Below are 13,010 nucleotides of genomic sequence, written 5' to 3' on the forward strand. Positions count from 1 at the left end.
CTCATGTATACAACAAGGACATTTACTCAACCATGGTCATAGCAGCTTTATTCATAATAGCTAGGATCTGGAAAAAAAACAGATGTCCCTCAACTAAGGAATGAATACAGAAATTGTGGTACATTTACACAATGGAATACTACTTAGCAATTAAAAACAAGGAAATCATGAAATTTGCAGGCAAATGATGGGAACTAGAAAAGATCATCCCAAGTGAGGTATCCCAGAAGCAGAAAGACACACATGGTATATACTCACTTATAAGTGGATATTACTCAGATATATAGGATAAACATAGTAAAATCTGTACACTAAAAGAAGCTAAGCAAGAAGGAGGACCCTGGGTAAGTTGCTCAATACTCATTCCGAAAGGAAAATGGGATAGGTATCAGAAGAAGGAGGAAACAGAGAACAGGAAGGAGCCTACCACAGAGGGCCTCTGAAAGACTCTACCCAGCAGGGTATCAAAGCAGATGCTGAGATTCATAGCCAAACTTTGGGCAGGGTGTAGGGAATTTTATGAAAGAAGGGAGAAATAGAAAGACCTGGAGGAGACAGGAGCTCCACAAGGAATGCAACAGAACCAAAATATTTGGGCACAGGGGTCTTTTCTGAGACTGATACTCTAACCAAGGACCATGCATGAAGATAGCCTAGAACCCCTGCACAGATGTAGCCCATGGCAGTTCAGTGTCCAAGTCAGTTCCCTAGTAAGGGGAACAGGGGGTGTCTCTGACATGAACTCAGTGGCTGGCTCTTTGATCACCTCTCCTTGAGGGTGGAGCAGCCTTACCAGTCCACAGAGGAAGACAATGGAGCCAGTCCTGATGAGACCTGGTAGGCTAGGATCAAATGGAAGAAGAGGAGGACCTCCCCTATCAGTAGACTGAGGGAGGGGCAAGGAAGGAGAAGAGGGAGGGAGTGGGATTGGGAGGGGACAAGGGAAGGAACTACAGCTGGGATAGAAAGTAAATAAGTTGCAATTATTAAAAATAAATGTAAAAAGTATTAGAATTTTTAAAGAGAACATTAACTATAAATGAAATTTCTATGCCCACTGACAGGTAGGCGTCACCCCAAATGTCAAACACAAGTTGGTGTTTCTGGTGTCACATTTTATGAAAAAAAAAAAAAAAGGAGCATCAATGACAACGGCAAGCCGGCTCCTGGCAGAGCGTTTTGTACTTTCTAATGCTGCTTTCACCCATCGGGTTTCTGCCTCCTCTTTTCCAGCTGCTTGGAGGAAATGGGGGAAGGGGACTGCGTCTAGGGTTCTTCGCTTGTTTGGATAGAAAGCCGTGCTGAACAATGCTGAAAGGCTTGTCTGTGTTCCCCCAGGTCCTTCGTAGCAACAGCTTGCTGGAATCCACAGACTACTGGCTGCAGAACCAGAGGACACCTTGCCAGATTGGGTTTGTGGAAGAGTCTGAAAACTGTGCTTCTGTGAGTGTGTGGAACTCTGGGTGGGTGGGGGAGCACAGTCTGAAAATGCAGGAAACCAGGGCATGTACCTAAGGCAAAAACTTCTTAAAAGGGTTGGAAAAGTATCCTGTTAGAAATCCCTGAGTGGAACATGAGGATAGACAGCACAATAACAGACAGCTCATATCGATGCTTCATTTAAATAGATGAACTAATACAATCACTCCCCTGAAAAGGGAAAAACTGTTATAAAAAAAAAAGTGACCCAGGCACATATTCAGAAATAAAATTGTAGTATAGGAAGAAAAGTCTAAAAGCTCAATAGCTCTTTTGGCTTCTTTCCAATATGTTTTACAACTCCCGTTAAAAGGTGTTTTTTCTGATAGAAAATTAGGTAAGAATTTTCCAGCATTCTTATAACTTAGAGCTACAATTTTGAAATCTCCCTCAACCTAAGAAGTAAAAAGGCATGAATTTTAATGTACTGGGCTGTCTATGTAAAGCCTCTGTGAAGCATGAAATATTTTCATAGATAAACTGTGTAAGTCTTAGGCTTTAGAAGACGAGCACACACCGTGTAAGCATTTGCAGAGCTCCTTCCCTGCGGGCGGTATGCTGCACTGTGATTGAAATCGCCTAGCTCTCGGGGGTCATGAGAACAGGGACTAGGCAGTGTTTTCAAGTGGGGGCAGAAATGTATTTCTCCTGGCTAAATTGAGAGCACCACCTCCTAGCTATTCCTGGGGGCAAGTTCTGTGCTGGCGTATCTGTTTCAAAAGAAAAGAAAAAAAAATTACAGAAGGATGAAAATGGGGTGGGTCACTTTTGATAGGTCCTGAACAGAGCAGTTCTAGCAGGCGGCGCAAGGACCATTTCACAGAGAGGAGTGTCACGGCACTCACGGCCCCAACACACTCAATATACTCTCTACTTTTTGGAAAGGGAAGAGGACACAAGGACCCACCCCTAACCAAAAACCTATTTGCAGTAAGTACCTGCTGGGAAAGAGAAAACTACCTTCATGGCTATGAACCAAAAATGCATGTTAAGATCCCTATAGAAAACTAGTCTTTAGCTAATGTATCCTGTAGTCACTTTCTAAATTCTTTCTCTTTGAGCTTGGTGAGGTTCTAGGGTAGGGAGAACTGTGAAAGATCAGGTGTGATTGTTTGACTCAAAATGGCCCCCATAGGCCTAGAGAGGCAGTATTAGGAGGCATGGCCTTGTTGGAGGAGGTGTGGCTATACTATGGTTGGGCTTTGAGGCAGCAAAAGCTCAAAGCCACACCTAGTGGCTCCTTCTTCCTTCCTGCTGCCTGCTGATTGGGATGTGGTACTCTCAGCTCCTTCTCCAGCACCATGTCCGCCTGGATGCTGCCATGCCCCTTGACATGATGATAATAGACTAAACCTCTGATACTGTAAGCCAGCCATAATTAAATGTTTTCTTCTATAATAGTTGCCATGGCCATGGCGTCTCATCACAGCGATAAAATCCTACCTAAGATACCAGGGTTCCATATTTCTAAGAAAACTTCATAGCTACAGCTGACCTAGGGTATACTATAGACATATAGGGCTAGGAGAAGGAAATCTTGACAGAACAACCACAGGGTGGAACTAAGCAGTCAAGGAAGAGTATTGAATTCTTTTTTCAAAACTGTTTCTCAGTTTGTCAGGGTGGAACAAACCTATACTCCCAGCTACCGGGGGACTGATGTTCAGGGTTACCTGGGCTATAGAACAAACGCTTTATCAAACAATGGGTAAAAATTCATTTTCTCATAACCCCATGAAAGTGTAATGTAAATGCCAGCAAGCACTGTGATTGATGCCTGTAATCCCAGGATTACAGGAGGATGATCAAGTGTTGTTGGCCAGTCTGGACTACATAGGAAGTTCCCAAGCAGCCTGTTGCTAATATCCAATCTCAGAAGCCTCCCTGGGGGGGGGGGGGTGTAATTTAAAGGAAGATTTAAAATAGTTCCATTAAAAATAATCCCTTCATTAAAGTTTAATTTTAGAAAAATCAGTATTATGAAACTATCCCTGGCTTAAAGTATTTACAGACAATCACAACAGACCCCCAAGGAACCGGTAGGGACTCTGTTTATTGCTCTGCCATCTTTTTGTTATTCTGGAAGGCACAACATTAAGTAGATTGCTGTTTCGGTTATTTTGTCCTTACTTCAATTAGTAGCTAATTTTATATCTAGAATAGATTGGTTTGGTGTCACTTGAAAAAAAAATTGTTTTTTGAGGAAGGGCTTCAGGCTTGGAAATTATTGGAGTATTGTGTCCATGTATTGGTACAGGTTTTGTTTCTGAACTGCAAACTGTGAGGGTTAGTTATTTCTCCTTGATGTGTTTTTATGTAACTAGTAGCACATACATTCTTATGAATTGTTTTAGGATGAACTATAAACAAGATGTCTTTTATCCCTGACTTCTTTGGTGTGGAGCATAAAAATTTAAAACCAGTGTTGAACTTAGAGCCACAGAAAAACATTGTTATAGTTTGTTACTCTTTGAATGTAGAAAATCCTGGAAAGGCTACATATGGTTCCCAATGGTGGTACTCCTAAAAGGCAGTAGAAACCTTAGGAAATGGCGCCTGTTTGGAGAATCACTGGCAGTATAGCCTGGAGGGACATATTCATTCTCTCCCTCTCCTTTTTCCCCTCCCTCTCCCCCTCTTTCTCCTTCAGTCCCTCTCACCACTCCCTTCCTCCTCTCTTCTCTTCTTTCTCTTTCTCTTCCTCTTCTTTTCTGCTTCTCCCTCTCCTCCTTACTTCCCTCTTCTCTCTTTCTCTTTACTGACCCCACCATACACACAGTATCTTCTTTTCCCTTGCCTACTAGGTCTTCTTCATCTAGAAACAATGATGCCAAATGGCCATGACACACATAGCCACTTCTGCTCAAACTCTAAGGCAAAATAAATCTTTCTGACCCTTAAAGCTCTTTTATCAGGTCCTTAGACACAGTGAGAAAAATCTGCCTGACACAGTTCAGGTCCCTCTGCACAACAGCATTCCTTTGTCACTGAGGAATCTTAAAGAAAAGCTAAATGCCACCCATAGAAAGGCAAGAAACATCAAATATTAGTGAAGGATGGCAGAGCAAAACACCTCCCCTCATGTTAAAGAAGAGACTTTTGCCTTAGGAAGGATCTTACTCAGTCTGGAGCATTGCTTCAGCAAGCAGCCTCTCGGAAGACAGAGGATGTGAATAGCTCTCAGCCCTCATCCATAGAAGTTTGTTGTTTTCTAGCCACATTCTTCTTCCTTCCTTCTCTCTGACATATTTCCAGCTCTAATACGAAAACCCTTCATGAGTCCAGAAGAAAGGACCCTCTTGGAAAGCTTGCTTCTCAGCCTAGCTCCCAGGCTAGATAAAGTGACATAACTCTTGTTGAAATGGAGCACAAATCCTTTAACCTGTCTATGTGGCCTGGCCTCATCCTATGCATCTTCCTCATCAGGAAATTTAAAATTCAAAATTCCCAGAGGAAGCATTTGGACTTTTAGAAAAACAAAATGACTGCTAAACATGTCTAAGCTGCCAGAAGCCAATGATTTAGGAAAAACTGCTCTGCTGTAAAACATAACTGTGAAAGCTTATATATCTTTATATACCAGGCTTTAAATGACTATATAAGCACTTGGTAATAAGGGCTCCCTGTGTAATTGTAAATTAAAAATAGGTTGCAAACACATCAAAATATACAGTGTACAATAGGAACTACATAATTAATAATAGTGTATTTTAATTGATATTTTCATTTGATGTATAGGCTGTGGCTGTTCCAGCCATGGAAAAGGCAGGTTGATAACTATGTGAGATGAGAGAAATGTTCATGTGTTCTATTATCCTAATGATTTTGACATATATATAAGAAAATGTGTTCTAAGCCTTAAATAATTGATACAAAAGTAATAAATTAAACAAAACAAATTAATTCAAAGCAACATAAGAGTAAACAGAAAAAAACTAAAGCCATAAGTGTGTATGCAATAATGTTTTTGAAGAATAGCTAAGAATAATTACACTGGTATTGTTTGGCTGGAGTCCTGAGCCATAGGTAGTATTATTTACTACAAGTGAGGAGAGCTATCAAGAGAGGGAGGGGTGAGGGATGGAGGAAGGGGGACTAGATATTGGAAGGTGGGGGATGATTGAATATCATTTATTCATTCTAGTAGAAATGACAGCTAGATATCTGGATATAGAAGCTAGAACTCTTGGCAAGGTCAGGGCTAGAGTCTTAAATGTCATCAATGGGTGTTGGAGAGCAGAAGTCCATGGGGTGGGAGTGGCTATCAAGAGAAAGAAGCAGTTTACAAGGTATCTGGGACACTCAGAATACATGCGTGGTTGATGATCTGCATGCTGTAGCATCCCAGACACAGCAAGGGATTATTACTTTAGTCTGTAAGCCTGAAATTTAAAGGCATAAAATATTTTACAAATCTCAACATTTTGCCACTAAAAAAAAAGTGGTTGGATGTGTAGATCTGGGCGTGCTTATGCAGCCTGAGTGTTTACATCATTTATCAACTATTTTTAATTCGTTTTGACAGGACACATTATTAAAATAGCTCAGAATAGCGACATGTTTCAAATGCTCAACACCTCCTCCCATTATCGCAATTTTTCTTTGAGGGAAAAGCCTATCAGTCAAGAAAAGCCAGCAATAATAAATAACTATTCTCATTAAAATCCCTCTAACACCTGAAGGTATGACTACGTCATTTTCTATTTCTCTTTAGAATTGTTTGTTTGTATCAACCTGTCTTGCCTACTCAATTATTTTTGATATCCTAGGGGGAATGGTGGGAAGGAATAGTTGATTTTTTTAATCTTATATGCTCAAGGTTGAAAAATACAAATATTAGGAGGATGATCTGGCTAACAAGTACTAAAAGATATCTGTTTTGTATTCCCAGGAGTATTAGTTACCTCTTTTGTGACAACGACAAGGTTTGCTTTAAAGGTTAATGGGGAAATGAGAGCATATTAAATATGGAAACAGAATTTCTGCTCTTCAATATCAGTTGCTATACATTTTAATAGACCAGAGGCAGCCTTCTGTCCATTTGTCCATGGCCTGTGTAATGCCATGGGGTTTAATTGGATCATCTAGAAGCATTTTGTGTACTTCCCAGAAGCACTTGCAGTAGCTGAACTGGGTGAGAGTTTTCCCTGTTACGCTGCACCTTTTGTTTGGTTTAATATAGTATCATTAAGTACAGAGTCTAAGGCAGCCACCTCAGCTAGGGCAAGTTTATGGGTCACCTCTGAGTAGTCTTATAAACTAAGATGTTTCACCTCTGGTACTGCTTAAACATTAAGCTGTGTAATTATTTGTTCCCATGGGCTGTCCTGTACACGGTAACATGTATACTAACTTCACCGTCCTCTACTCATTAGGTTCCAGCAGTAACACATCTCCAAGTTGTGACAAACAAAACTAACTCAGGACCTCACGGTGTCCCCTAGGTGTAGTGAGAAGATGGGGGACAGGGAGTAGATGGGAGGGCACCCCAAATTACATCCAGTTGGAAAGCATTTGTCCAAATTTTCTGAGGCTTTAACCTCCAATCACCCAATGGGGTGATTCACCCAAATCTGTGTTTTAGCTCCACATTGCACACCAGACTACCATAATCATGGAAGAGAAACAAAGACTTCACTATTTTCCAGTGAATCCAGCCTACCTGTCACTGTAATTAAAAGCCATCTGTACCCAGGGGAGAAACTAGAAGGAAAGTGCCATGAGGCTATCAACACATGTTTCGAGTACATCTCTAAAATCAAGATTAATTCAGGGCTGTTGCCTTTGCCATAAGTAGAATCCAATGCCACTGGGACATTGCAATTTCTATACATTTCCAGATGGACATATGACGTATGTATGTATTACTCACCTGCTGCCGTTTACTAGGTGAGATACAGTTCTATGATAGAATTCTGAAAGCCACAGGAAAGTCCCCTAATCTTACAACCTGATGGACTCCTGCTATTGGCAGCCAGTCTGCTTCTTGTCTCACTTTTTCATAGGAGCTAAGATGAGCAAGCATGCCACTGCTTCTTGTCTTTAAATAGCAATGTTCCAGGCCCGTAATTTTCATGAAACACTGTATAATCAAAACACAAGGCAACTCCTGGGTTAGGGTCAGCTGGTGGGGCTCCAGCTTGGGCTTATGTCATTTTACCATGTGCTACTACACAATTCCACAGTGTTTTCCAGCTCAAAAGAAATGCTATAGGACCAGTTAACTTACTGAGATTCCCTCTCTTGTCACTTTATTTAACTTATCCAAGTGGTCACTACTATTTATCCAGACCACCTCTTCTTGGTACTCTTACACCCGGGAGTTGCTGTAGAGAACAATCTCACCTAACCCAGAGAGTGGAGGGTGGCGGACATAGACTATCCCAATTCACCTCTTTTATCCACGTGTATCTGTATTACATATGCATAGATACATTATCTGCTGAAGCCATCGTTCTGGTAAGTCCACATCACCCTTCAGGAAGCCTCAACCAAGGAAGAACAATCTAAAAAATAAAAATGTGCCCACGAGGTGTGTTTATACCCAAGTGTCTGACGGAAAGACCCTCTGCATTTTCTTATCACATCTTGCCTTCCATGTAGCTCCATCCCCACTTACTTACCCAATGCCAGTTACATTAGAATGCCTGCTATCACTCAAATCTCTAGCCTGGACTGTCTTGGTACCTGCTTGCATTAATATAAACTGCCACAAACTTTTTGTGTCCAGAACATTTGTTACATTCATGCAAAAAAAAAAAAGTCATTTCCATCTTTAAGGATTACTCAGTCAGGCAGGGACAGGCATTATTCATTCATGGTTTCAGAGTAATTTCCCAAAGAAAACACAACTGCACAACTGCATTTTCCTGTATTTCTCGTTTTACTGGGAACTGACTCAATTACTTCAATCTCTTACTCCTCAAAATCTCTGTTATCTTAAAAGATCATTCCTGGTCAAAAAGAAAAAAAAAATCAGTGTTTTTTTTTTTTTAATGATTTTGTACATATTTCTCCTCTATCCTTCTAAATACTCGTGTTTTCCCAATTTCTTGCAAGAAAAATTACAAAATGAAACCACTTGCTTTGAACTCATTTTCCTGTCAAACCAAATACCCTTTGGAAAGCCAGGGAGAGCATACTCCCCATCATACTCTCCGCTATACTGACACATCTTCCTCACCATTTTTTTGAAGTCTTCCTGGTGTGTGTCACTAAATCCATGGCATGGCATGTTGCCATTGCCTTCCTGACTTCACTCTTGACAGAGGTGGCTGAAATTTCACCCATACCTTCACTTCAGCCTCTGGAAAAAAAAAAAAACTATATTCTCCATGATTTCAAAAACTACACTCTCTCTTTCAGATTCCTCTCTTGCATCTAGAATTATTCCTTTGTAAACTTCAAGATGGACTTTTGCCCCACCCCCACCCCACAACCTAGTACGTGGTTTAGTGTTTCCTCCAGATCTATCTGGAAGCTGGGTCTCTTGTCATTTGATGCTGTCTTTGACCCTGTTTTATCCATACCTCATAGCCTCAATCCTGCCTCTCACTGATGACCATCACCTCTAAACTGCAGGATCATTTCCATGGGCCCAGTAGATATGCCCACATGAACACCTCAAATATTATACAACTGAAGAGAAGTATCCAATCAGGCGTGCACTGTGGCTTGCATGGTCCTTTCTCAAGTCAATGTCCACAGTGTTTCCATTTCTGATAGTTTTGTAACCTATTCATTTTCCCAAGTCAAAATCCACAGAGGTGTAGTAATCTTCTCTTTCTCTGCTTCTCTTCTACCTAAATTGGTTATGAAAGCCATTTGACTTTTAAATTCTGTATTTATGACCTTTCAACCTAACCTAAGAATTAAAATCAAGAATTGAAAGCAAACAGGGGAAACAAGCAATGAGATATCAGACCCAGATAGCTTTCCCCTTGAGAAATTCTACAGCAGCTAATTCCTAGATTTAATTTTCCTTTGTTACAAATAAAATAATTGTATCCTCAGTTCCCCTCTGCCAGCTCCACAACACTTAATTCCTCGAGAGGATGATAAATTAGTTTAGCACCTAACTTAGGACCAGGACCCTGCATTTTAACCAAACTGGTTATTAATTCCAAAAGAATTGATTCACCATCTTTATCCTAATTTCTGCCATGCAGAAAGCCAGAGTCATGACAAAACACTTTGACAGCAGCACACTGGGAAACACACAATGTTTTCCAGAGGTTGGTGATAGGCGAGGTGGGACAGAAGAGTCCGTGATAAGAAGGCAGGAAGGAGGATGGAGAGATAGCTCAGCAATTAAGAGCACTGGCCGCTAATGCTGAGGACCCTGTTTCTGCACCTAGCACCCACAAGGTGGTTCTCAACCATTTATAACTCCAGTACCAAGGTATTTGATGTTCTCTTCTGGCCTCTGTGGGCACAAGACAGACATATGGTACATGTAAACAAACACTTGTAAAATAACCCACATTAAAAAGAAAGGAAAGGCAAGCATGGCACAGGAGTGTGTATCAGCATGTGAACACACATGCCAAACCTGCTATGAGGAGGGTAGAGGATAATGTGTATGAACTGCTTCTCTTCCACTATATAGTATAATCCCAGGGATTGATCAGGCTTGGCAGTTGGCACATTTTCAGGCAGAGCCTTCCCCCCAGCCTCGTAGCAGGCACATGTAATCCCAGCACTGAGGATGCAGAGAGGTGGATCTCTGAGGCACACTGGCTAGCCAGCCTACCCTATCCTAACGGGCAGACTCTGGGTCATTGAAAAACACTATCTTTAAAAGAAGGTCAGTTAGCGTCCCTAATCCCTGATCTCTGACCTCCATGTTCATGTACACAAATAATCATATGTAGATGCACTAATAGGTGCTCGTACATGCAACAACACAGCTACACACAGACACACATGCACACACACAGAGTGGGGAGGGAAGGAGACAGAGAATCAGAAGTTTCTAGATATTTAGCTTTTGGATTTTTTTTTTCTGTGAATTTAAGAATGTCAACATTTGTACAGAAATTACTCCCAAATAGAACTGTGAATACGGCTTAGTTGGTAGAACGGTTGCCTAATGCCTTAGGTTTGATCTGTAGCATCACTTAAGGTGCACATAGTGATACCCTCACTTGAGATGTGGAAACAAGAGGATTGGAAGTTCAAGTTCATCTGTATCTGCCTTGCAAGTCAGAAGCCACCATGGGATGCTTGAGGCAGGAGCAAGAGAAGACAGCCTGAGGTGGGGGCAGGAAAATCTCATGGACCCCATCCTTAGACAAAGAACCACCATAGGCAACTAAAAAATGCTGATAAATGGAGTTTTCACCAGAATTGAGCTCCCTAATTTGACATTCAATTCCAATTGGTCAGTCTAACTTATACATATACATATAAATATATATTACATACACATACATATAACAATAGTAATCAAAGCAAAGAGGCATGGATTTGAGAGAGAATAGGGGACATGAGAGAGGTTGGAGGAAGCAAAAAGTGCAATTACTTTTGCTTATATGTTGTTTTCGGGCTTTATGTTTTTATGATATTTCTCTCTGTGTGAATGTGTGTGTCTCTACATCTACATGTGTTTCTTGTGCTTTTTCTTTGGCTCTTTTTTTCCTGTTTGTTTGCAGTGTTCTGCTCTTGTTTATTTGTTTTCATTTTCTTATTTTATTTTATATTTTTACATGACTGTTTTCTAATGAGATAGGGCAGGAGAGGTTGTGATGGGTGGGGTAAGAGGTAGGAAGGACTTGGGAGGAGCTGGGAAATGGAAAGCCATGATTAGAATATTTTATATGAAAACATCTATGTGCAATAAAACAAACTCTTTTGAGCTAAAATAACATTAAAAAATAAAAAAAATAGTAATTCCATCCAACCTGATTTATTTTAGAGAATTGAGTGTGGGTGGGTTATGAAGTAGACTTACTTGAGGCACACGTTGTAAAATATGTAGGGCAGAGACACTATTGAGCGATAGGAATATTTTGCTTGACGTCTGAAGCAGGAAAATCAAGGAGTGTGGCAATTATGGCGGGTTGGTGGTAGGAATGGGAAGGAGTGCTTGGAAACCCTGCTGAAAGGGAAGGCTGAGAGCATGAGGAAATGACAGCCTCCTCCACATAGCGATGGACTCAGGCGACACGTCTGGCTGGTGGCCCACTGTGTTCTCATTCACACCTTCCCATCTAGCACACAGACAACCAGAAGTGCTGGCTGGATAGCATGAGGGTCTTTGTAGCAATGTCAAATACAACTTGGTTAGAGGTATAATTTGTTGAATGTCTGGGATACAAAAGTCCTGCCTGAAATAGTGTGCTTTGGCTCATCTGCAGGCCATTCAGTGAGGGAATGAACAGGATTACCAGATTTGCCTGTTGCTCTTCAGCAGCCCTACACTTAGCTGTTCTCATATCTTTGACACTGTTCACCATGAATCCTCAGAGAAGCATGACAATATTCTTGAACTTACAACAGTATCTACCCCACAACATTTTCCAGGGTGTCCCTAATGTTGACTCATATCTGGATGCCAATGCTGAACCAATGAGAGTGCCTCTTTATAGCATCCAAGCCCTGTGGTCCATACACAGAGCCTCTCTGAGCCAGCTGAAGCCAGGGAGATCCACTGCATGTCAGCCAACAGTCCTCACTGTGGGGTTTACTAGCTCCCGTAAGAACTTGGAAACACAGAGTGGGTGGGTGGATGGATGGGTGTGCGGGGGTAAGTATGTGTGCAGAGATGTGTCTTTCTTTTATCTATTCCATGACCTTGACCTTTTATCAGTTTCTTTAATTTGTCCATTATCTTCACCTAAGTACTAACAGGAGAAATGAATAAACACTGTAGTTTAAGGCTCTCTCAGAAGGCTTATAAGCATTGGCTAATAGGAAATGAGGGTGCTAGCCACTGATACTCAGCTGGCTTATCTCGGTGTGGACACTTCCTTCAAGTGATCTAGAGAGAATGCCATCAGACTCCTGGTATTCTCCTATCATATACCTAGGATAATACCTCAGTCTTACAGGTAGAACATACATAGAGAAATGTCATAATCAGTAACTAGCTTTCATGAATATATAATAACTGTCACATCTTTTGTTCGATGCTTTAGGGTATAAAGAACTCTGGTGAGTCTAGCTCCCGGTGACATACAGGAACTGTCATTGGGAAGCCTAGGATAAATGATTCACTCTTCCCTGAATACAGATGCCCACATTCACTCACTCCAGAGTGAATAAGAGGCCAGGAAGTCAGAGCTACAGGGGTGCAGTCTCTCCTTTTTAAACTAGTTTTAGTAGAGCCTCTTAAAAAAAATGTTTGTCTGTACACTTTGTGTGATCTTTAGATAATTCAGTAAGAATTAAAATGGTATTTTCATAAATTTTTGCTAACTTTTCCTTTGTTACTGGAGATATGGTCCTCAGAGATCCACATATTCCCTTAACAGACCTGAAATTGAGTCCTTTCCCATATCCTTGGCTCATCCCACTTCGTGTCACCTGCC

The 13,010-nt window shown here is 41.1% G+C and overlaps 1 protein-coding gene across 3 annotated transcripts in view; it reads left to right on the forward strand.

Moving 5' to 3' along the window:
- Nucleotides 1-13,010, forward strand: part of Sphkap (SPHK1 interactor, AKAP domain containing) — a 133,632-nt gene that overhangs the window by 56,143 nt on the left and 64,479 nt on the right. For all 3 annotated transcript variants that reach the window (XM_055616410.1, XM_055616412.1, XM_055616411.1), the window contains one exon: nt 1,339-1,443. In XM_055616410.1, the coding sequence (XP_055472385.1) occupies nt 1,339-1,443 (105 nt within the window). The remainder of the gene's footprint in view (nt 1-1,338; nt 1,444-13,010) is intronic.

Source organism: Psammomys obesus, unplaced genomic scaffold, assembly GCF_907164565.1.
Source record: "Psammomys obesus unplaced genomic scaffold, mPsaObe1.curated_primary_1811, whole genome shotgun sequence".
In the NCBI taxonomy this organism is placed as follows: Eukaryota; Metazoa; Chordata; class Mammalia; order Rodentia; family Muridae; genus Psammomys; species Psammomys obesus.